At 38.3% G+C, this 21,861-nt stretch overlaps 1 protein-coding gene across 1 annotated transcript; it reads right to left on the reverse strand.

Moving 5' to 3' along the window:
- Positions 1–932: 932 nt before the first annotated feature.
- On the reverse strand, positions 933–21,520 carry LOC123880500 (G-protein-signaling modulator 2). The gene is made up of 10 exons (XM_045928653.1): positions 21,270–21,520; positions 18,744–18,973; positions 18,276–18,554; positions 17,902–18,141; positions 9,839–10,103; positions 9,092–9,268; positions 8,663–8,880; positions 3,223–3,424; positions 2,378–2,515; positions 933–1,730 (listed from the first exon to the last, which is right to left on the reverse strand). The coding sequence occupies exons 1-10, from the start codon at positions 21,315–21,317 to the stop codon at positions 1,674–1,676; spliced, it is 1,854 nt and encodes a 617-aa protein (XP_045784609.1). The 5' UTR covers positions 21,318–21,520; the 3' UTR covers positions 933–1,673.
- Positions 21,521–21,861: the final 341 nt, after the last annotated feature.

Below are 21,861 nucleotides of genomic sequence, written 5' to 3' on the forward strand. Positions count from 1 at the left end.
TCAACGTGGGAAACCGTTGCGTAGAGAAAAGTTCCTCGAGTGTGTAAACTCTTATAGTAGATAGTATATTTAATAATTTTTTCCTGGCTTTTGAGATTATTTATTTCTAGATTTTTTATACTACATTACCATCAAGCAACAAAAAATTGATTAAAAAACGTAAATTCATTAAAACAAATCGTAAAACTGCAATCGTATGAACACTTGCATTGAAATACCGTTCCCGCTAAATCGGATCCTACGAAAAACAGTTTCCGCAAATAATCCGATGTGTCTGTCTGAACGTACCGATACCAATATAGACTCTGACGAAGAAATGCCTCGATATATATATGAGCTTATAATCATGTCTACTAGGTGCGCGTGTAACAAAAGACGAGCTTATATGCGAAACAACAAACGCTCTTAATCGTATCAGCTTGTGCGTTTTAATGCACGCAAATTGCCCGTGTATAAGATTTATTATATAGGATTTAGGATTTATTTAGGATTTCAATATAGGATTTATTAACGGGTTGTTGTCGATACAACATGAATAGAAATAGATGTCATAGCATTTGGATCATTATCTAAAAAGTGACTCCAAATCGATAATCTCTTTGTAATAAAAAATCAAGTACCTTTTATTTTGATAGTCTCTTTTAAAAACAATAGTAAAAGTGCGTTTTACTATTGTTCATTGTTCATTGTTGGATCTTATCACACTAATATTATAAAGGCGAAAGTTTGTATGTGTGTGTGTGTGTGTGTGTGTGTGTGTGTGTGTGTGTGTGTGTGTGTGTGTGTGTGGGTGCGTGCGTGCGTGCGTGCGTGCGTGCGTGTGTGTGTGTGTGCGTGTGTGTGTGTGTGTATGTTTGTTACTCCTTCACGCAAAAACTACTGAACGGATTTGGCTGAAATTTAGAATGGAGATAGATAATATCCTGGATTAGCACATAGGCTACTTTTTATCCCGGAAAATCAAAGAGTTCCCACGGGATTTCGAAAAACCTAAATCCACGCGGACGAAGTCGCGGGCATCGGCTAGTTTCCAATATTATTCATATCAGTTCAGTCTATTTGATACTAATATGATTAAAAATAATACAGTTAACTATCGCTTTGAATTATTTGTTTACTTCTAATGGTGTCTTTTTTCAAAATTCATAAAATAGTATCAAGAATATATATTTTTTCAATTACTTATGTAATGGAAAACTTGTGACTGTGTGTAATTTACATTTTAGAATAAATTGATGCAAATGCTATAACTAGACCGAAGAAAAGTGTTATTAACATCTCGACTAATTCGAACTTAGGAAACCTAACGTCAGAGTAAAAAAGACCTAAAAGTAATCGCTTTGAAGTCCTTTATTCTGAGCTATTGATTTTTGTCTTTCAATATTTTCGCTTGGAGCGCCGACGTATTCAGACCTTTAATTAATAATTCTCGGTAGGAAAGGCATTCCGAACCAGTGGTAGATGCTTTTGACGATTCAAAAGAACTTGTAAAAGTCTAGTTGAGTAAAAATATTTTAAATTTTGAATTTTTTTTTAATTTTAAGACAAGAAAATTTAGGTTCATTTTGCTCTGACCTTATAGGGTTTCGTATCTCGAAATCTATCAACGTTGTAAAGACGAGAGGATGAGGAGAGTATGGGGGTAGTGAAGGGGTTGTTAACAAGAAAGTGCTTTATTTGCCATTCTTCGAATTCGACGGCTTGTTCTGGGATGACTCCTTCAACGGGATCTGAAATGGAAACCATAATAATGTTAAAAAAAATACATAAAAATTAAAATATTTAACATTTTCTATTAAACTGACAGTCTGATAGCAACTTCAGTGCGTTTAGAATGCGTACATTTTAATAATTTGAGAAAGAATTCGCCACACCGCCACACTTGCTATATGTGTCGATGATCGTCGGTATTCTACAGGATATATTTCGGAGAGTGTGCTCAAGAACTCTTTGACCTGGTTCCCCCTTCACCTTTCTACCATCGTACTGCCAGGCATCGTCAAGGTCCGCATCCGTACGTAGTCGAAATTCCTCGAACACGTACGAAACGATTTGCTTCCTCTTTCCTAATTCGAACCGCTAGGATATGGAACGCCCTTCCGGCGTCAGTTTTCCCTTCCACCTATAATATGGGTACCTTCAAGTCAAGAGTAAATAGGCAACTTCTAGGCAAGCGCGCTCCATCTTAGGCTACATCATCACTTGCTAGCAGGTCTGATTGCAGCCAAGAGCTAGTCTATATAATTAAAAAAAAATCGTCATGTCAAAAGTACGATGTAGTGCGATGAACAGTAATTTTGACATGACGGTTGACACAGTTATAATATGGATAGTCCTTGAGTGTGAACAAGCGCTTCAAAAAAAAAAAGGTACATACGCTCGCCCTCTGGTCTTCCATCCGGCCAGCCTGGGCACGCATCAGGTTGGTGAAGAAGTCTTCATCCGCGGGCTGCTTAGGTTCTTCGGGCTTCGGACGCGGGAGCTCGGAGCGCTGATCGTCCAGGCGGGTCGAACCCTGGAACGTGATCACATCCACACATATAATCCGTTCAAACTAAGAATGGCTTTCCGCCATATTGTGTCGTCTGCTGGCAAGCTTCAGAGCCTCATTAGCTCAACGGTTGAGCAGCGGAGAAATGAACAAGAGATAAGAATAGTTCGCGACAGGGCTATGTGGCAATCGCGGTGGGCATGCCCCGCACATCCGCACAGCTCTCGTGGTAACCGGTGCGGGATACGTGCGGGTGTGCGGGGTGGGGCGTCCCGCCGCCTCATACCCCGATCGCCATATTTTTTAATTATTAAAAAAAGCATTTTGACATTAGTTAATGCCAAATTAAAGAGCCTCAATAGCTGGATTCCGAAAGGTCGGCAGTTAAAAGTTTAAAGTTCAAACCCCACACCAAATAACGATCCTCGCTTTAGTGAATGAGTCTGCGTCGGACGGAGCCCCGGCAGAGATGTCCCCTTGGTCTCCTTGGGGTACTTTTTGACCCGCAGTTCAACGCGCTGTGGGCCTAGTCTGTAGAGCTAGCAGGGTTGTGACTCACCTGCAATCTCGCTAACATGTCGAGGAAATCATTCTCGGGTCGAGTGATGGTGGCTTGCATCGGATGGAGCCCCAGCAGAGATGTCCCTTGGTTCCTTCGGAGGACGTCTTGACGGGACGCAGTTCAACGCCTTGAAGGCCTAGTCTTTAGTGCTAGTAGGGTTGTCACTCACTTGGACCCTCGCTATCATGTCGAGGAAGTCATCCTCGGGACGAGTGCTGGTGGTTTGCGTCGGACGAAGCCCCGGCAGAGAGGTTGCCTTCGTCTCCTTGGGGGACTTTTTGACGGGACGTAGCTCCGCGCGCTGCGAATCTATGCGTTCGGACTGAAGATCCGAGATCATATTTAGCATTTCCAGCATGCTGTCTGGTGGACTGCAATGAAAAACAAATTAAATTAAGTCACTTTCAGTGCCCTCCTATTGAACAAGAACAACAGGTGATAAATAAGTAGTTACAGTACTCGCGCGGGCTATGGAGCGAGCTATGTTGGATATCACTTTCAGGGATAAAATCAGGAACGAGGAAATTCGCAGAAGAACTGGTTTTTTCGCAAAATGGTTTCCGTAGGTAAGTAAGCGCGTAGACAAGACGGGTCGTGTAGCCGGAGCATTATATCTATTGCTTGCGTCTCACGTTTTTTCGTTTTAAATCTTACAAGTATTCTAACTATAATTTATTATATAACTCATAATCACACTAATATTATAAAGGCGAAAGTTTGTATGTGTGTGTGTGTGTGTGTGTGTTTGTGTGTGTGTATGTTTGTTACTCCTTCACGCAAAAACCACTAGACGGATTTGCTTGAAATTCGGAATGGAGATAGATGATATTCTGGATTAGCACATAGGCTACTTTTTAAATCCACGCGGACGAAGTCGCGGGCGTCAGCTAGTATAACTATAATAAGCTAACACAGGGCCTGGTAAAACCGACTGTGGTTTTTGTTGCACTGAATGTACTAAGAATGCCCTGTAAGAATATTATAAAAATCTCACCTATCCGAAGACTCCGAAGACGTCGACGTTGGAGAGACAGGAGAATTTTTAAAACAATTACAAAACTTTAACAGACACATTTTGAAGAATCCAAAATAGTAATCTTTAAAAACTTCCAGGTGCACGCGGGTGCACGTTAGACCTCAATAGCTGCAAGAGCCCGAATGACGTATTCAGTTAGGGACCTATGTATCCCGGCCAAATTTGTGCAATGCTAAAAGTCTGTTAAATACAACGCGTTTCGGAGAAACATTCCCGCTCTTTTGTCCATTATTATTTACCGTCAGTTCCCTATTTCAGGATTAAGCGCTATTCCAGTGATTCCGACCGTTTATATTAAAGTTTTCAAATATAAATAGCTTAGGTCTGAATTTGGAGTGGAGAAGGGACATTTTAGTAAGCAGTGTTGACCCAGAAAACAAAACGATTTTTTAAAATTGATTAAAAATACCGGCCAAGTACGAGTCGGGTCTTTTTCTTTTAGGGTTCCGCATATAATTATGAACATTTTTTTTTCAAGTGTATAATAAATTATCTACATATTTAACTAGATAATACAGGTTACAACTTACACACGAGTTATTTTATGAATCGTTGTTTTCAGAATATGCTGTTAGTAAATATAGTAGGTATAGCGTTGTATAATGACATACCAAAATTGCATATTCCTAACTAGCTTTAGTTTTTGTGATAGACCCTGTCACAAAAATGGTCTAAACACATTTTTATGATTGCCCCAATAATACCCCACATGCCAGGCTAAGAAAAAAATAATTTCAGCTCATTTTTAAGCCTCTGAGAAATAATTTGATTGAATTTCTAATTCAATATTCGGTTTTTGGTTAATACCAAATACCAAGATTTCGGGTTAACCCGCATACAGACTGATGCAAGATAAAATGCAATGTAACATAGTACAACTTATTTCGGTATTATTGTTGATCATTGTTGATCACGTCTAAGATGGAGCAAACATGCAGACATGCTGACTGAAAATTCCGAAGCTTGAGCTATATATACAATTAAACAACTAGACTACAAAACGAATAACATTCAAACTGCAAGTGGCACAGCGAGCAATGGAGCGGGTCATGCTGGGTATATCGCTCATTGACCGTGTGCCAAACGCCACAATCCGGAAAAGAACGAGAATAACTGATATTGTTTTGAAAGTGTCCAGGTTGAAATGGAGATGGGCAGGGCATGTCTGTAGGACTACAGACGAGCGATGGACTCGTTTGCTGCTGGAATGGAGGCCACGTACCGGAAGGAGGAACGTTGGAAGACAGTCCTCCCGTTGGTCAGACGACATTACCAAGCTGGCGGGAAAAACTTGGAGGAGGCTCGCACAACACCGAGAGGAATGGCGTGCACGTGAGGAGGCCTATGTCCAACAATGGATTAACAAAGGCTAAGAAAGAAGAAGAAGAAGAAGAAGAAGACGATGCCCGCGACTTCATCCGGGCGTATTTAGGTTTTTGAAAATCCAGTGGGAACTCTGCTTTTCCGGGATAAAAGTTGTCTGTTTCAATTTTCAAGATAAAAAGTTGTCTAAGTCAGTTTCCATGATGCAAGCTACCTCTGTACCAAATTTCGTATAAATGTTCAATGTTCAATAAAATATCATTTGGGTCAATTTTGTTGGACAAACTTATTAAGACTCAGATACTTAATCTCAAAATTATCTTAAGAAAAAATCGTCAGTGAATGAATCGATAGTGAGTGCTTATATCGTAAAAGGCGTCGTAAAGCAGAATGTTCAATATGCCTACAAGAAGCCTAGATAATGTCAGATATATCGATATAATGCTTGGTTTTGGGCGTATACTGAAGGCCATATCAAATAGACCAGCTTCGCAGCCTGTGATTCTTCACAAAATATTTTCTAGATTCTAACGCCCAGTAATAGTCAGTATACGGAAAAGCTTTTACGGACTTCGATTCGTCAATTAGCGCAAATCTATATTGCAGTATTTTTTTGTTTCGAGAAATCCTCGTTATTTTTGCTTAAATACATTACTGCTGCTGACATAGCTGCAGATAAAAAAATTGAGAACTGGTGTCTAAACACACGTTGACATCTGTCTGTATGTCACAGTGATTTCAGAAGCTAAACCTGAGCACCATAGTACTTACATCCTGGCCGGAAAAGCAATTGCCGGCCGAATAACAACGCATCGGAAGCATGAGGCCAAGCCGGTACTTGTTAAGTGATTTTAGAAAGAACAAGACACTAGCTGAATCCTTTTAGAGGTCTCTTTGAAATTGCTATTCGGCCAAAACTTGTATAGTAGTTTTCTCTCATTTGCGACGGAACAATAAACAAATGAATTCAAGAAAAACCCCCGTCAAATGCGAGTAGGGCTCTAACACAAAGGGTTTCACATCCACACAGATTCCACAAGGTACATCGTACAAGATATAACACTTTTTAGGCAGCACTGTAACTTGATGTCGGACAGCGGAAATTAGTTAACTAAATCCCATGAAATTTTATTATTTTATCATCACGACATTTTTTTTGCGATGTAACCACAAATTCACGGTTTTCGATTTTTTTTCCCTTACTTGTGCTATAAGACCAACCTATCTGAAAAAATTTATAATTCTAGGTCAACGGGAATTGCCCTATACGTTTTGATTTCTTTTTCTTGACACACACGGCTGACATACAGACGGACAGAAATACAGACAGACAGAGAACGAAGTGATGCTGTAGGGGTTCCTTTTTTTCTTCTTGAGGTACGAAACCCTAAAAACTTATATTGCAGTTTGTACAATAGCCTTTTTGAAACACACACAATTTTTAAAACAATGAAAGCTGTTGCCAACTAAAATGTCATCATGTTCATCATAACAACCCATCGCCAGCTCACTAGACCACGGGTCTCCTCTCAGTGTGAGAAGAGTTTTTCATGATGATAATATACCCTGCGATATCAATTCATATATGACGAAGTTACGAGCAACGCCAAAATAAACCGAAGAACAGCTTACCTAATAGTTGACATTAAATTAGACGTTGCTATTCACGTATCACAATTTATTAAAAATATAAATAAAAAATATCAATAGATAAAGACTTCTAAAGTAAACTTTCCACTGAAGTTATAGATTTACAATACAGTACAAGCAATGTAACCTACATTGCAGAGTGAATAGTCAAGTACCTTACGATATTAGGCGTGGCGTACATTGTAATTAATAATCGCACGCGGTTTTGAAAACGTCAAAAGGTCTATGTTGGCGTTTCTGAAATTTTCGTAGTGATGTGGCTTTGATCACACTTCACATTAATATCACACTTCACACTAATATTATAAAGACGAAAGTTTGTATGTATGTGTGTATGTGTGTGTGTGTGTGTGTGTGTATGTTTGTTACTCCTTCACACAAAAACTACTGGACGGATTGGGCTGAAATTTAGAATGGAGATAAATTATACCCTGGATTAGCACATAGGCTACTTTTTATCCCGGAAAATCAATGAGTTCGCTCGGGATTTTTAAAAACCTACATCCACGCGAACGAAGTCGCGGGCATTAGCTAGTTATAAATAAAAGTGCAAAACCAATCAAATACGAGTCCTATTCGCACACGAAGGAACATTTACAAGAAACAACACTATGTACTTTTAAATTTTTTAATTTGCACGGCGGCCATTTTGAAATTTGCCATCTTAGTTTTTATTAATTGTTGTTATAGTAGTAATATAAATACACACTCTGTGAAGATTTCAACTCTCTACTTATTAAGACTTACTAAAACAGACGGACGGACGGGTGGACAGCGAAGGTTTAGTAATAGGGTACCTTTGGGTACGCAACCCTAAAGACTAGCTGATCAACTCCAGTTTCACTCTTGTGGAAATTCTGGAAATCCTTAGTGGGGTTCCTTAAACAGATATTTTCATATTTCAAAATAGATTTTTTAAAATTTTTAAGTAGTTTTTGACTTAGCTACGGAAACCTCAATGAGTGTTCTGACTTGTGTGGCCTTAAATATGTTACTGAAAAAACACCCGCACGTGTATAGAAGCCGTACGTTACGTTTTGCGGCAATTGAAACCGCGTGCGTTTAGCCGCATTGCGTATTGGGCCTTAGCGATAATCTGAATGATAAGGTGGAGATGTCACGTGGCACAAGATATCATCTTGTTTTCGCATCACAATGGATATGAACAATAGATTTGAACGTAGATTCGGTAAGGGCGATTGCAGGGCATAACTGCTATTTATTTATCATAAAACCTGACAAATGCGAGTGGGACTCCCACACGAAGGGTTCCGCACCATTATACAAGAAATTTCAAACCAGTACAGTAACAATTGAATGACGGAACGCGTTATTTTGATGTGATTTATTTGAAACTAGCTGACGCCCGCGACTTCGTCCGCGTTGATTTAGGTGGATATTATCTACCTCCATTCCGAATTTCAGCCAAATCCGTTCAGTAGTTTTTGCGTGAAGGAATAACAAACATACACACACACACACACACACACATACAAACTTTCGCTTTTATGTATGAGTCCGACTCACACTTGACCGGTTTTTGAACTTGTGTAAAGGCAAGTCCTAAATAAAGAAGTTACAGTTAGTATTAAGTACTCACGGGTTCTTGTTCGGGCCACTGGCTGCTCGCTGCAACTTGCTTCGAGGGCGGTTCTCCTTATCCAGCGAAGCTCGCTGCTCGTCCATACGCGCCGATTGACAGCGGGCTACCAGCTCCATAAACATTTCTGCAGGTCCTTCTGTTTCTTCAGACTCCCCTCGCACCATCTCTCTCTCCTGTTTCTCTTCTCCCTCTTTCTTCTTCGCGTCTGGTGTTATCTGGAGACAATAGAAATCATTTAAATCATATTACTAGTTGATACCTTCGGCTTAGCCCGCGTTGATATAGGATATTTCAATTCCGTGAGAACTCTTCTATTTTCCGGGTAAAAAGTAGTTTATGTAATTTACAGCCAAATTGCCTTAGTATTCTCTTTCAATGTAAATTGAGCCTAATAGTTTTAAGCAGTGGATGATAAACATTATATACCTGTATCAGAGATAACTGCTCCATACTCTGTCGCCTGACTCGCAGCGCGTTGAAGGGTGTACGTGGCGCGGGTGCGTCTTGCGGCTGCGCGGGCGCCGCGTCCACGGGGAGCCCTAGGACTTTGCACAGATCGCCGATATTCATCTGCGCTGTGGCCATACCCAGCACGTCACCCAGCTGTGGGAATATAGATCTCATTAGTGTTACCTTTAATCTATATGTTACGCTCAAAGACCGAGAAAGCTCACTGAGCGAAAAACAGCTCACAATGCAATGCAAAAACGCAATGCAGGACGCGAAGTTCGTGCTATGAAATGAAATAATTATGAAAACGCTCACGACGCGTTGTGTAAAATCTGTAGCAATCGGTTTGGTGCTCAGACCGAGTAGTGGCTTTTTTCACTGCTACAAGCTTCTTCATAAGTGCGCAGGAGGTGCCGTAGCTTTTTCTTATTTTCAAATTTATTGTTTTCGGATTTTTTTTCATTACTTGTGCTGTAAGACATTTCTATTTCTTGCCTTTCACGATTTTATGTCAACGAAAAATACTTCTTTTACGGAAAACTGACCAACTACAAACATAGATATTAGTTTCTAGAACGTGTCTACAAAATTTTATCGAATTGATTGTTTAAAATTCAAATGAGATACAAACTACGATAGTGTGGAGCGAGTGACGGAGCGACCACTGTTAAGGATGCCTTAAAGTTTGATGGTAAAATGATGAAACAAGGAAGTTGAACTGACCTCTTTAGAAATATTGTAATGTTCCTTTGCATAATAAAGGGCTTTCTCGTGGTTTCCGAGCGCCGCGTGTGCGTTGCCGAGGGACCAACAGGCCCTGCCTTCGCCCACTCTGTCCTGCAGCTTCCTTGCTGCAGACAAGTGGCGTGCGTGGTACTCCTCTGCCGTGCGGTACTCTCGCAATAACGTATACGTGTTGCCTAGAGAGTAGCACGCTTGAGCCTCCACCGCTGCATCCCCTAGCTCTTCAGCCAGAGCTAAGGTTCGCCTGTAGTTGTAACCAAACCAATTATGTTGTAGTTTTCATTTTGCGGCTAACTCATGGCGGCGATTACGACTTCGTCCGCGCGGATTTAGGGTTTCAAAAATCCCGTGGGAACTCTTTGAGTCAGCCTATGTCACTCTCCAGGTTTTTAACTATATGCATGCAAAAAAACATGTCGATGCGTTTCTCCGTTACGGCGTGATTGAAGAACAAACAAACGAAACAACAAACAAACACACTTTCGCATTTATAGTAAAGTTAGTGTTGCTGAAGCTTTAACACTTAAGGAGGATTCACACCTCGCAAGTGTATACGTCGATCAAGTTGAAGTTGCCGCTCGATTCGTGGGGCGGAGAATGAACTGTTTAGCTTTTTCCTCGTATATGTACAATTGTACAGCTGTAAATCCTCCTTTACAGGTTACTAAATTTGATATGGAGGAGTAAAAGTATTTCCGAAACGGAATTCATACTCAATATTATAAATGCGAAAGTATGCCTGTCTGCTAGCTTTTCACGGTCAGTCTGTTTAACCGATTTTCACGTTTGGTACAGGATACCTTACATCCCAGGAAAAAACAGTACTTTTGGTCCTGAAAAATAAAAAAAATCCCACGGGATTTTAAAAGGCCTAAATCAACGCGGTCGAAGTCTAGTCTAGTCTTATATAAGTTAAATAAGATGATGCCAACAACTGTACAATGTTTCAACTCAATCGTATGAAGAATGTACAAACGCATAGACAACGGACGGACGGACACACAAACTTTAATTTATATAGTCTTTAGAAACAGTAAAGCCATCGAAAAAAAGCCAGAATTTTCTCAAAACTAACGAATCTTCGACTAAAGCCAAGAAAAATTTGTGCGATTATTTTTCGCCGCAAATTCGTATACTCTTTTTACGTAGACATGCTCAGACTTATTAACAACTGTTCTTAAGACACACAACACACACACAGTAACACAAAAACAGAGTGATTTTAACAGGCATATTATGGCATAACTGCTGAAATTGGTGACACAGCTTAGGTTTTCAACAGAAGTGATAAGGCGATCGTCTTGCATTACATTACCTTCTTTCTTAGTACAATTGTTTCTCTCGACAACTTTTAAGATTCCAAGTATTATAAATTCATAGAAAAATTGATCTTAAGACCCTTATTAGAAGTAATTCAGTCATTCTCATGATCCACCCATCGCCTGATGACAGATCTCTCAGAATGGACTATGACCAAAACCTTTATAGTTCGTCACGCTACTGGCCAGACTTAATACACCTTTCAGAATATTATGGAGAACTAACAGGCATGCAGGTTTCTTCACGATACTTTCCTTCACCGTTAAACCAAGTGATATTTAATGGTTTAAAAACGCACATAACTCCGAAAAGTTAAAAGTCGGACGTCTTATCCACTACGATATCGGGGGTCTTTCAATCCTCCACAAAGTAAATCAGTACCACCGATTTTTATTTCACTTTTTCCGGTTAGGCTTTAGATGTTTTGATGAATTCGAACCTTAAAACGTTAATTTGTAGGTCTATTTCGCTTTATATTATAAGTGTTTCGATACTCGTGATCTATCAACGTTATCGAAATGTAAAAATTGTTCTAAGACTATAGAAAAGAAAACAATGAATCAAATCTCAACCATAGCTACTCAACGCTCGCCCACGGATTTTTAGCTTCTTATGGTTCAGCTCCACTATCGGTATTCAGCAAATGATTCGTGATTATTGTAATATTGAGTCGGCGCGGCGCCATTCGATTCGTTTCGCATATTTGCGCTAACCCGAATTATTGGCGCGAATATGCCGATTTTAAAAAATCCCGAGAAGATCCATGTTTTTCCGGGATATATCTGATACACCACAGGAAGAAGTATTCGCTGTTTTATAATTTCGTGTCTGCTGGTCAGCTGATTTGCCAAACTCATTTAAAAATTAGCCAAACAAAACATTTTCCGTATCCTGAATAGTGTGGCTAGTTGTTTTGCCGAATGCCGAACTATCGTAAAGTCCAAACTCGAATCATTTGCTGAACAACGTCAGTGGAGCCGTACCCTCACCACGAATGACTCGAAGATAAGGTGACATGTGATAGTCGCACATCAAACAAATTGTAGTTGCATAAGCAGGTTTAGATTACGAGGAATCGTAGCTATATAAAAATTATTCACTTATTGAAACATAAACTATTTACAAAATTCAAATCCATATTTTTTAGTATTATAAATGCGAAAGTGAATGTCTGTCTGCTAGCTTTTCACGGCCCATCCGTTTGACCGTTTTTGACGAAATTTGGTAGAGAGCAAGCTTGCAAAAAACATTGATTAGGACTTGCGAATACGAGGGACTATTTTATCACCGGAGGACAAAAGTCCCTCATCTTTTACTACGGTGATATGCCATATTATTAGTCCATCATGTGCATTATGCGATGCAGTTTTTAGTAACCCATTTTTGTCCTCCGTGGACTATAATTCTATAATAGTGGTAGTTAAGGTAGTTTTTGCAGTATGTGACTGCGACACAAGTGCCGCGCGATTATGCGCAGTGTCGCAAGTCGCGGTCGCTCACCTCAGATGCTCTCCATACATTTCTATACAAAGCAGTACACAAAAGTCGTCTCTCAAATCACAGTCGAGTAGCTTAAAGTCTACCTAGACTAAAATAATCGCAATGCCTGACAATCACTTAAAATATTATTTATCGGTGCCAAATCAAGTAGATAAAAACTTTTTTTTATGTATAAAAATTAACGTTTGTGAGTCCGAAATCTGTATTCGCGCATCGTTTATCCAATTGTGGTGAAATTATGTACAGTCATTGTTGACACTTGCGTTAATGTTCCTGACATAGTATCGCAAACCTACACCATTATTTCGTGGTGACACAAAAGGGTTATGTTTCGCAAATAAATGAAATAGCTTTATTTCACTTTGCAAAAAAATACAAATTGTGCAATAGTCAATCTAAGGATATAAAACACAGCCTTTTTTCGCGAATTACAAAGAAACTTGAAAAAGCAATAATTTTTTTGAAGACAAACCTAACATTATAAACAGTAATTTAACTAACTGACAATTTAATTCACAATTGAATTAAATAATTTGAAAATACGAAAGACATTGAATAACCAATCTAACCACATAAAACAGACAACGCATAGCCTTGTTTCGCAATTAATAAATGAAATTACTTGAAAATACAAATGGAATTGTAATAAATAATAATCTGAGCACAGAAAACAGTATCACGACTGACTGACGGACAACGCACAGCTATTTCGAAAATAAATTAAATAACTTGAAAATTGTAATAACCAAAACGAAATTGTAATAACCAATTTAAGCACAGAAAACAGTATCATGACTGATTGACAAACAACTCACAACTATTTCAAAAATAAAATAAATAACTTGAAAATACATACGGAATTGTAATAACCTATCCAAGCCCAGAAAACAGTATCATGACTGACTGACGGACAACGCACAGCTATACCGAAAATAAATTAAATAAGTCAAAAATTTAAAAGGAATTGTAATAACCAATCTAAGCACACAAAACAGCACTGTGATTGACGGACAGATAACGCAAAGCGTTATAAAACTAAATAAGTCGAAAATACTAAAGTAATCGTAATAACTAATAACCAATCTAAGCACATAAAACAGTACCATGACTGACTGACAGACAACGCACAGCATCATAAAACTGAATAAGTCGAAAATTCAAATAGAATTGTAATAACCAATCTAAGCACACAAAACAGTACTGGGACTGACTGACAGACAACACACGCAACGCACATCGTTCTAAAACTAAATAAGTCGAAAATACTAAAGTAATTGTAATACCCAATTTAAGCTCATAAAACAGTACCATGACTGACTGACAGACCACACACAGCGTTATAAACTAAATAAGTCAAAAAATCAAAAGTAATTGTAATAACCAATCTAGGCACATAAAACAGTACCATGGCTGACTGAAAGACAACGCACAGCGTTATAAAACTAAATCAGTCAAAAATTCAAAAGGAATTGTAATAACCAATCTAAGCACATAAAACATTGCCATGACTGACTGACAGACAACGCACAGCGTTATAAACTAAACTAGAGAATGCCCACGGTTTCACCCGCGTGAATTTCGGTTATTTTTAAATCCCGTAAGATTGATTTGATTTTCCGGGATAAAAAGTAGCCTATGTCCTTCCCCGGGATGTATCCCAAGTCTGTGCCAAATTTCATTAAAATCGGTTCAGCGGTTGGGCCGTGAAAACGTAGCAGACAGACAGATAGACAGACAGACGGACACACTTTCGCATTTATAATATTAGCATGGATATGGATAAGTCAAAAATACAAAAAGAATTGTAATAACCAATCTAAGCACATAAAACAGTACCATGACTGACTGAAACACAACGCACAGTGTTATAAAACTAAATCAGTCAAAAATTCAAAAGGAATTGTAATAAGTAATAACCAATCTAAGCACATAAAACATTACCATGGCTGATTGACACACAACGCACAGCGTTATAAAACTAAATAAGTCAAAAATTCGAAAGGAATTGTCATAACCAATCTAAGCACATAAAACATTAATATGACTGACTGACAGATAACGCACAGCGTTATAAAACTAAATAAGTCAAAAATACAAAAGGAATTGTAATAATCAATCTAAGCACACAAAACAGTACTGTGACTGACTGACAGGCAACGCACAGTGTTATAAAACTAAATAAGTGAAAAATTCAAAAGTAATGGTAATAACCAATCTAAGCACATAAAACAGTACCGTGACTGACTGACAGATTGACAGATAACGCACATCGTTATAAAACTAAATAAGTCGAAAATACAAAAGTAATTGTAATAACCAATCTAAGCACATAAAACAGTACCATGACTGACTGACAGACAACGCACAGCGTTATAAAACTAAATAAGTCGAAAATACAAAAGTAATTGTAATAACCAATCTAAGCACATAAAACAGTACCATGACTGACTGACAGACAACGCACAGCGTTATGTATATTTCACTTTTTAGTGTTTGTGGTTTTTGAAGTTGGTTTTATATTTCCTTTGAAAATTTTTATTTCACAATTTTTAGTGGCCCCACCGTAATATAATATGCTATGCCCAGTTAAAGCCCTACTGTTAACTAATCTATTGCACTAATCGCGAGCAATTTACACTTACTTATCCATTCAGAAGTTCTGTTCTCCATCTCCGAAGATATTCATCAGATCTTCACCAAATTTATATACCTGCAAGCTATACCCTTTCAAACAAAAAAAATCCAAATCGGTTCAGGCGTCTTTGAGTAATCGGTGAACATACATAAAAAAAAAAAGATTCCGACGAATTGAGAACCTCCTCCTTTTTTGAAGTCGGTTAAAAATTCAAAAGGAATTGTAATAACCAATCTAAGCACATAAAACAGTACTGTGACTGACTGACAGACAACGCACAGCGTTATAAAACTAAAAAATTCAAAAATTCAAAAGTAATGGTAATAACCAATCTAAGTACATAAAACAGTACCGCGACTGACTGACAGATTGACAGATAACGCACATCGTTATAAAACTAAATATGTAAGTCGAAAATACAAAAGTAATTGTAATAACCTATCTAAGCACATAAAACATTACCATGACTGACTGACAGACAACGCTCAGCGTTATAAAACTGAATGAGGCAAAAATTCAAAAGGAATTGCAATAACCAATCTAAGCACATAAAACAGCACTGTGACTGACTGACAGACAACGCACAGCGTTATAAAACTAAAAAAGTCAAAAATTCAAAAGTAATGGTAATAACCAATCTAAGTACATAAAACAGTACCGCGACTGACTGACAGATTGATAGATAACGCACATCGTTATAAAACTAAATATGTAAGTCGAAAATACAAAAGTAATTGTAATAACCTATCTAAGCACATAAAACATTACCATGACTGACTGACAGACAACGCTCAGCGTTATAAAACTGAATGAGGCAAAAATTCAAAAGGAATTGCAATAACCAATCTAAGCACATAAAACAGCACTGTGACTGACTGACAGATAACGCACAGCGTTATAAAACTGAATAAGTCAAAAATTCAAAAGGAATTGTAATAACCACTCTAAGCACATAAAACAGTACTGTGACTGACTGACAGATAACGCACAGCGTTATAAAACTAAATAAGTCGAAAACAAAAAGTAATTGTGATAACCAACCAATCTAAGCACATAAAACAGCACTGTGACTGACTGACAGATAACACACAGCGTTATAAAACTGAATAAGTCAAAAATTCAAAAGGAATTGTAATAACCACTCTAAGCACATAAAACAGTACTGTGACTGACTGACAGATAACGCACAGCGTTATAAAACTAAATAAGTCGAAAACAAAAAGTAATTGTAATAACCAACCAATCTAAGCACATAAAACAGTACCATGACTGACTGACAGACAATGCACAGCGTTATAAAACTGAATGAGTCAAAAATTCAAAAGGAATTGTAATAACCAATCTGAGCACATAAAACAGTACTGGGACTGACTGACAGATAACGCACAGCGTTATAAAACTAAATTAGTCGAAAAAACAAAAGTAATTGCAATAACCAATCTAAACATATAAAACATTACCATGACTGACTGACAGACAACGCACATAGTTATAAAACTGAATGAGTCAAAAATTCAGAAGGAATTGTAATAACCAATCTAAGCCCTCAAGACAGTACTGTGACTGACTGACGACAACGCACAGCCAATGAAATGACTTGGAAATAACTGAATAACAGAATGAAACAGCTTGGAAATACATAAAAATTAAAATAACCAATCTAAGCACAAACACAGTGCTGTGACGGACGGACAACGCACAGCCATTTCGCAAATAAATGAAATACTTTAATATTATTTCGTTTCGCTACATCGGGTTCAAGATGCGCGAACGAATATGTGACGAACTTGAATTTATAAACGAATGTGTTGGTGGCCGGCATGTTTTGCTATATTTATTTAGTTTGAAAAACTCGGGCGCCGCCATTGATTATGTCAGAAACCTTTACGCAAGTGTCAATTTTTTTTTATTGGATAAAACATGCGCGTTTGAACGCTTCATGCAACATAATACATATTAATAACTTCGAGGTACAGAATAACAATCAGTCTGCAGAGACGTTTAAATAAAAAGCGACACCTGTCACAACGCAATATTTTTCAGCTTGCACAGTGCTGCCGCTCAAAATTTAACAAACCCCTCTCTTTCTATTGCGTTACTCTTATCTCTCTCTCTATCTCTCTTATAAGAGATAAGAGTGATGCAATTGCTGTCGAAAGGACGTCGCATCAGGCCACGTGAGCAAGACTCCGGCCTGGTTATATTAGTGATAGGCGATTAATTCAAATGACCTATTCGATTGTTGTTATTATTGTATAACAATTGAACAATCGAAAAAAAAACGATTGTTTTCGATTGTTTAATTGTTGCATAGCGCGCCGATCTGGTGGAAATGAATCGAAAGTTTAATGGAATTGCGCTACTGATTCAAATTTTTGGTTTAGTCGTTTCAGAACGTACGCTGCGCGTTCGTTGATTTAACAATCGAGAAAATTCATAACAGATTATCGATTTTTACCCGATTGCTTTTTGTGAAGACGAATAAATCAACAATCGATTGGTCAATTGGTTTTTTTTTTGCGAATAACGCCCATCTCTAGCAGATAGCACTATATAGCAGATTTTCTACCAGAACAATGTTACTAACTTGTAATGCTCCGCCGCGTTCTCAAACTGGCCGAGGAAGATGTGCGAATTGCCGAGGTTGCTATTGGCGCGCCGCTCAGCCGCGCGGTCGCCCACCTCCTGCGCGATCCGCAACCGCTCCGTATGGTATCTAATGGCCCGAGCAAAGTCGCCCAGTAGGTAGCAGGTATTGCCGAGATTGCCGCATGCTCGCCCCATGGCCTGGCGGTCGCCGAGGCTTCGCATTAACTCAAGGTTCTCTCTGAAAATAGTTAAAATAAAAATCAGCAAGTCGGGCTCGAACCTGAAGGGTTCCGTACCGTCGTACAAGAAATAACACTTAATGTTTTCTAATTTTCCAGTTAAGTCGTCAGTAAATACAAAAGAAGAACTTACTCATAATAAGCCACAGCTTGCATGAGACAATCGCGGACCTCTTGGGGAAACTGCCCTGGATCATTTTGCCCCACTCTGCCCAACTGTTTGCCCTGGGCATGGTACACGTTGCCCAGGTTGTACAGGGCCCGACCCTCGCTCAGCCTGTCTCCCAGCGAGCGAGATATCTCTAGGTGCCGTTTACAACATTGGATCGCTTCATTAAACTTGCCCATCACTTTTAGCGTGTTCCCTAAGTTGCCAGATGCCTTCGCTTCGCCGAGTTTATCGTTCATTGTTCTGTAAAAGGTGATTTCATACAAATTATTATTATTTATATATACAATTAGTATTTATATGGTCTGCAAAGATAAGGAATATAAGTTTTTGAAGGTTCAGGGTGGAATTTGAATTCGACGCTGAGGGTTCATTGAGAGCTAGACTGAGCTTTGCATATTGCACATATCACTAGTGTAAAAAAGGTCTCACCTTGCCAATGTCAAGTCATGTTTATGATACTGCATTGCTTTATTGTAGTCCCCGAGGTAGAAGTATGCATTGCCCAGTTGGCTGTAGATAGCGCTGAGGGTGCGAAGGTCGTCAGTGCCGGCTTGTATGGCAGCCTGGAAGAACGCGACGCCGGCGCGGCAGTCGCCAGCCTTGCAGAGTCTCTCCCCTTCCAGTGCCAGTTCCAAGCACATTGATCCGCCATCGCAACTCTGGAAAATATAGAAGAATTGTTCTAGTAATGCTGCTATCCTTCATACATATCATATCTACTAATACGATCACTGTAAAAGGAAATGTCTCGACAGAGTTCAACTCTGCTAGCTCCAATGAGCGAGACAGGGATAATACTGACCAAAAAGTTTTTAATAGCTATTTTAGTAGTACTATCCTCAGTCAAACGTAAATTTATCAAATAAGTGATCCTGTCAAAAATCACACCACCATGCCACATATTTTAATTCAGTGGACCCCTGGTAATCTGACAAAAGTTTTGCAGGGCAGTGTTCGAACTATCGAATTTGTCGGATTATAGAGTACTGCCTAAGCAGACCTATGGGCAGACTTCACATACTTCTGAGAACTTATGGAGACTAGGACTTCATGCACCATTAAAGCATGTGATATTTGAAGCTTAAAATGCACATAGCTCCTAAAAGTTACGGGTGTGTGCAGAACTGAACCTGAGACTCCGTAAAGATCGAAATCTTAACCACTAGGCTACCAGTACTTGAAGTAGGATATTGGATAATCATTTTAAATTCATATTTCAATGGACACTTATACAATAGTAACATTTGAAATGCGAGTTGTTGCTCATTGGATATGCATTAGTGCAGGTGAGGTGCCATACCATTATATACTAGAGGCACAGAGTGAGAGTAGACCACATATGAAATGGTGATCACAATGGGACGATGAACGGTCCCATTATGAAAGGGATGACAGTATATTTACACCTATCATATTTTGTTAACTGTTTAAATGTTTTTGTGGTTGAGATTGTTAACAGGCTTTAGCTCTGGACAGGACAGAATAAGGTGCCATTGTAGTCTCTAAAAAATATGAAGAGTAGACGGTTGGTGCAGATTAACTCTTGTATACATAATACATCTTACACACCCTCTCTCATAACACACATACACACACATATATAGCAGACATACACTATAGGTACTATATTAGTCTATTTCCCAGAGAGGTCATCTAGTATGTATATATGTAGGTATATATTAAACTTCACTGTAACTCAATGTCAAAAATGTTCTTGTTATGAATAATATTTTCTTATTTTTTATTGCTTTCAATATTCAAGTCTGTAAGGGGAGAGCCTTGAGGCCTATAACACGAGTGTACAACTTATTTTAGGCATCAGTGGTTTAACCTTATTCTTGGTTGTATTTTTATCGTGGAACAATAAAAGATTTATTTATTAATTATTATTAATTACATTCAGTTATAAATCTATTTTTATAATAAAACTGTAATCGGACGATTTTTGGACATTAAAATATATATTTTGAAAATTTTGATCGGAGGAAAAATTTTAATCCATTTAGACCCCCAAACAATTTTGTTTTGGAATTCTTGTCTGTCTGTCTGTCTGTAGGTGCACGCATCACGCGAAAGCTTCAGAACGGATTTAAATGAAAGCTGCAGGGATAGCTGATACTGCGGGTTAATACATAGGGTAGTTTAGTTATTGAAGTAGGTTTTTTGCACCTCCAATTATTGCATCTCTCTGCACTCTGATATAACATTGCATGCTCATTGCACATTTATAAAATTTCTACCACCTGTCAGATTGCAATGTTACATGGACATTACAATAGAAATAAATTCAGCTTTATATTATCTTTAACTTAACTTTTTTAGCATAATGGTTAAGACCTTCCATTGGGGAGGTTTGAGGTTCAGCTCCGAGCACACAACACTAACTTTTCAGAGTTAGTAAATCATCTGGGCATGTAGGGAGCCCTCATAACTTTAACTTTATGTTTATCTAATTAATTATTATCAGTAGTATACCATACCATCCTATAAATCCAACAACTGACCGTCAAAAAGAGGACAATTAGTACTTGACTAATAAATGATTTGACTTTGATTTGTAACAATGTAGACAATGTATAGATATCCTAGGAAATGTGTTTAGTATTTTACACATTTCCGTGCGATTTTAGGAATTACATACATTTCCTAGGAATTGTATACAATGACGGATATATAATATTATATACAATATTAATGCTTAATTCAAAGAGGGGATAACCGCACGAGTAGTATTAAGTAACAGGAGTGAATTGCATAAAGAACCAGCTAGCTTCCGTATTAGGGTGACTACCTAGTGACTCATTTCAAACGTCCTGTATAGAGCTAATGAAGATCGATTCTAAATACTAGTAATCGGGAGGATATGCAAATACAGTAAACCTTGAACCTTATAAAATATGCTACGCTCCAAATTGTAATAACACTGGTCTAATTAACATTATTACCAGAACTCACCTGGGCATCGGTTGAAAGGTTTTCAGCACTAGCACTCACAGTAGTCATTATATTAATTGAGACGACTTAACAAAACAAAAACAAAAAAAATAAAATGTGAACAGATTTGTCAGATAATTCTCATAGTTGTTGCTTTGTTGTGATTTTATTGCGATGGGCGTACGCCGTACCTACGCGACCGTCACGCTTTATCACAGAACTTTTTTCTATATTTACAAAGTACAGTTGGACAAGAAGACGACAAGGCTCTCTTGGCACTTGAATTAGATTAGACTGACGGGGGGCGCAGTTGTAGCACAAAGGTTGCCACCAAATAAAATCTTCTCAAGTTTAGGGGATATCTTGAAAATGTCAATGTTGAAAATCGCGTAAGTTTTAATTAATAACGCGTCGCGTTAATTTTAACTGAAAGAGAAATAATAGGAAAGCCGTTCCTGTTTGTACGTCTAAAAAGAATCATAAAAACCATTGATAGGCTAGGGACTTGGAACCTATCATGTTTACCTGCTCAAATAACTACTATAAGGTAGGTAGTTACGTACCTACCCAGTGTTAAATATAGTTAGTTAGTTATAAGATGCAGACACGTTTA

Source organism: Maniola jurtina, chromosome Z (assembly GCF_905333055.1).
Source record: "Maniola jurtina chromosome Z, ilManJurt1.1, whole genome shotgun sequence".
In the NCBI taxonomy this organism is placed as follows: Eukaryota; Metazoa; Arthropoda; class Insecta; order Lepidoptera; family Nymphalidae; genus Maniola; species Maniola jurtina.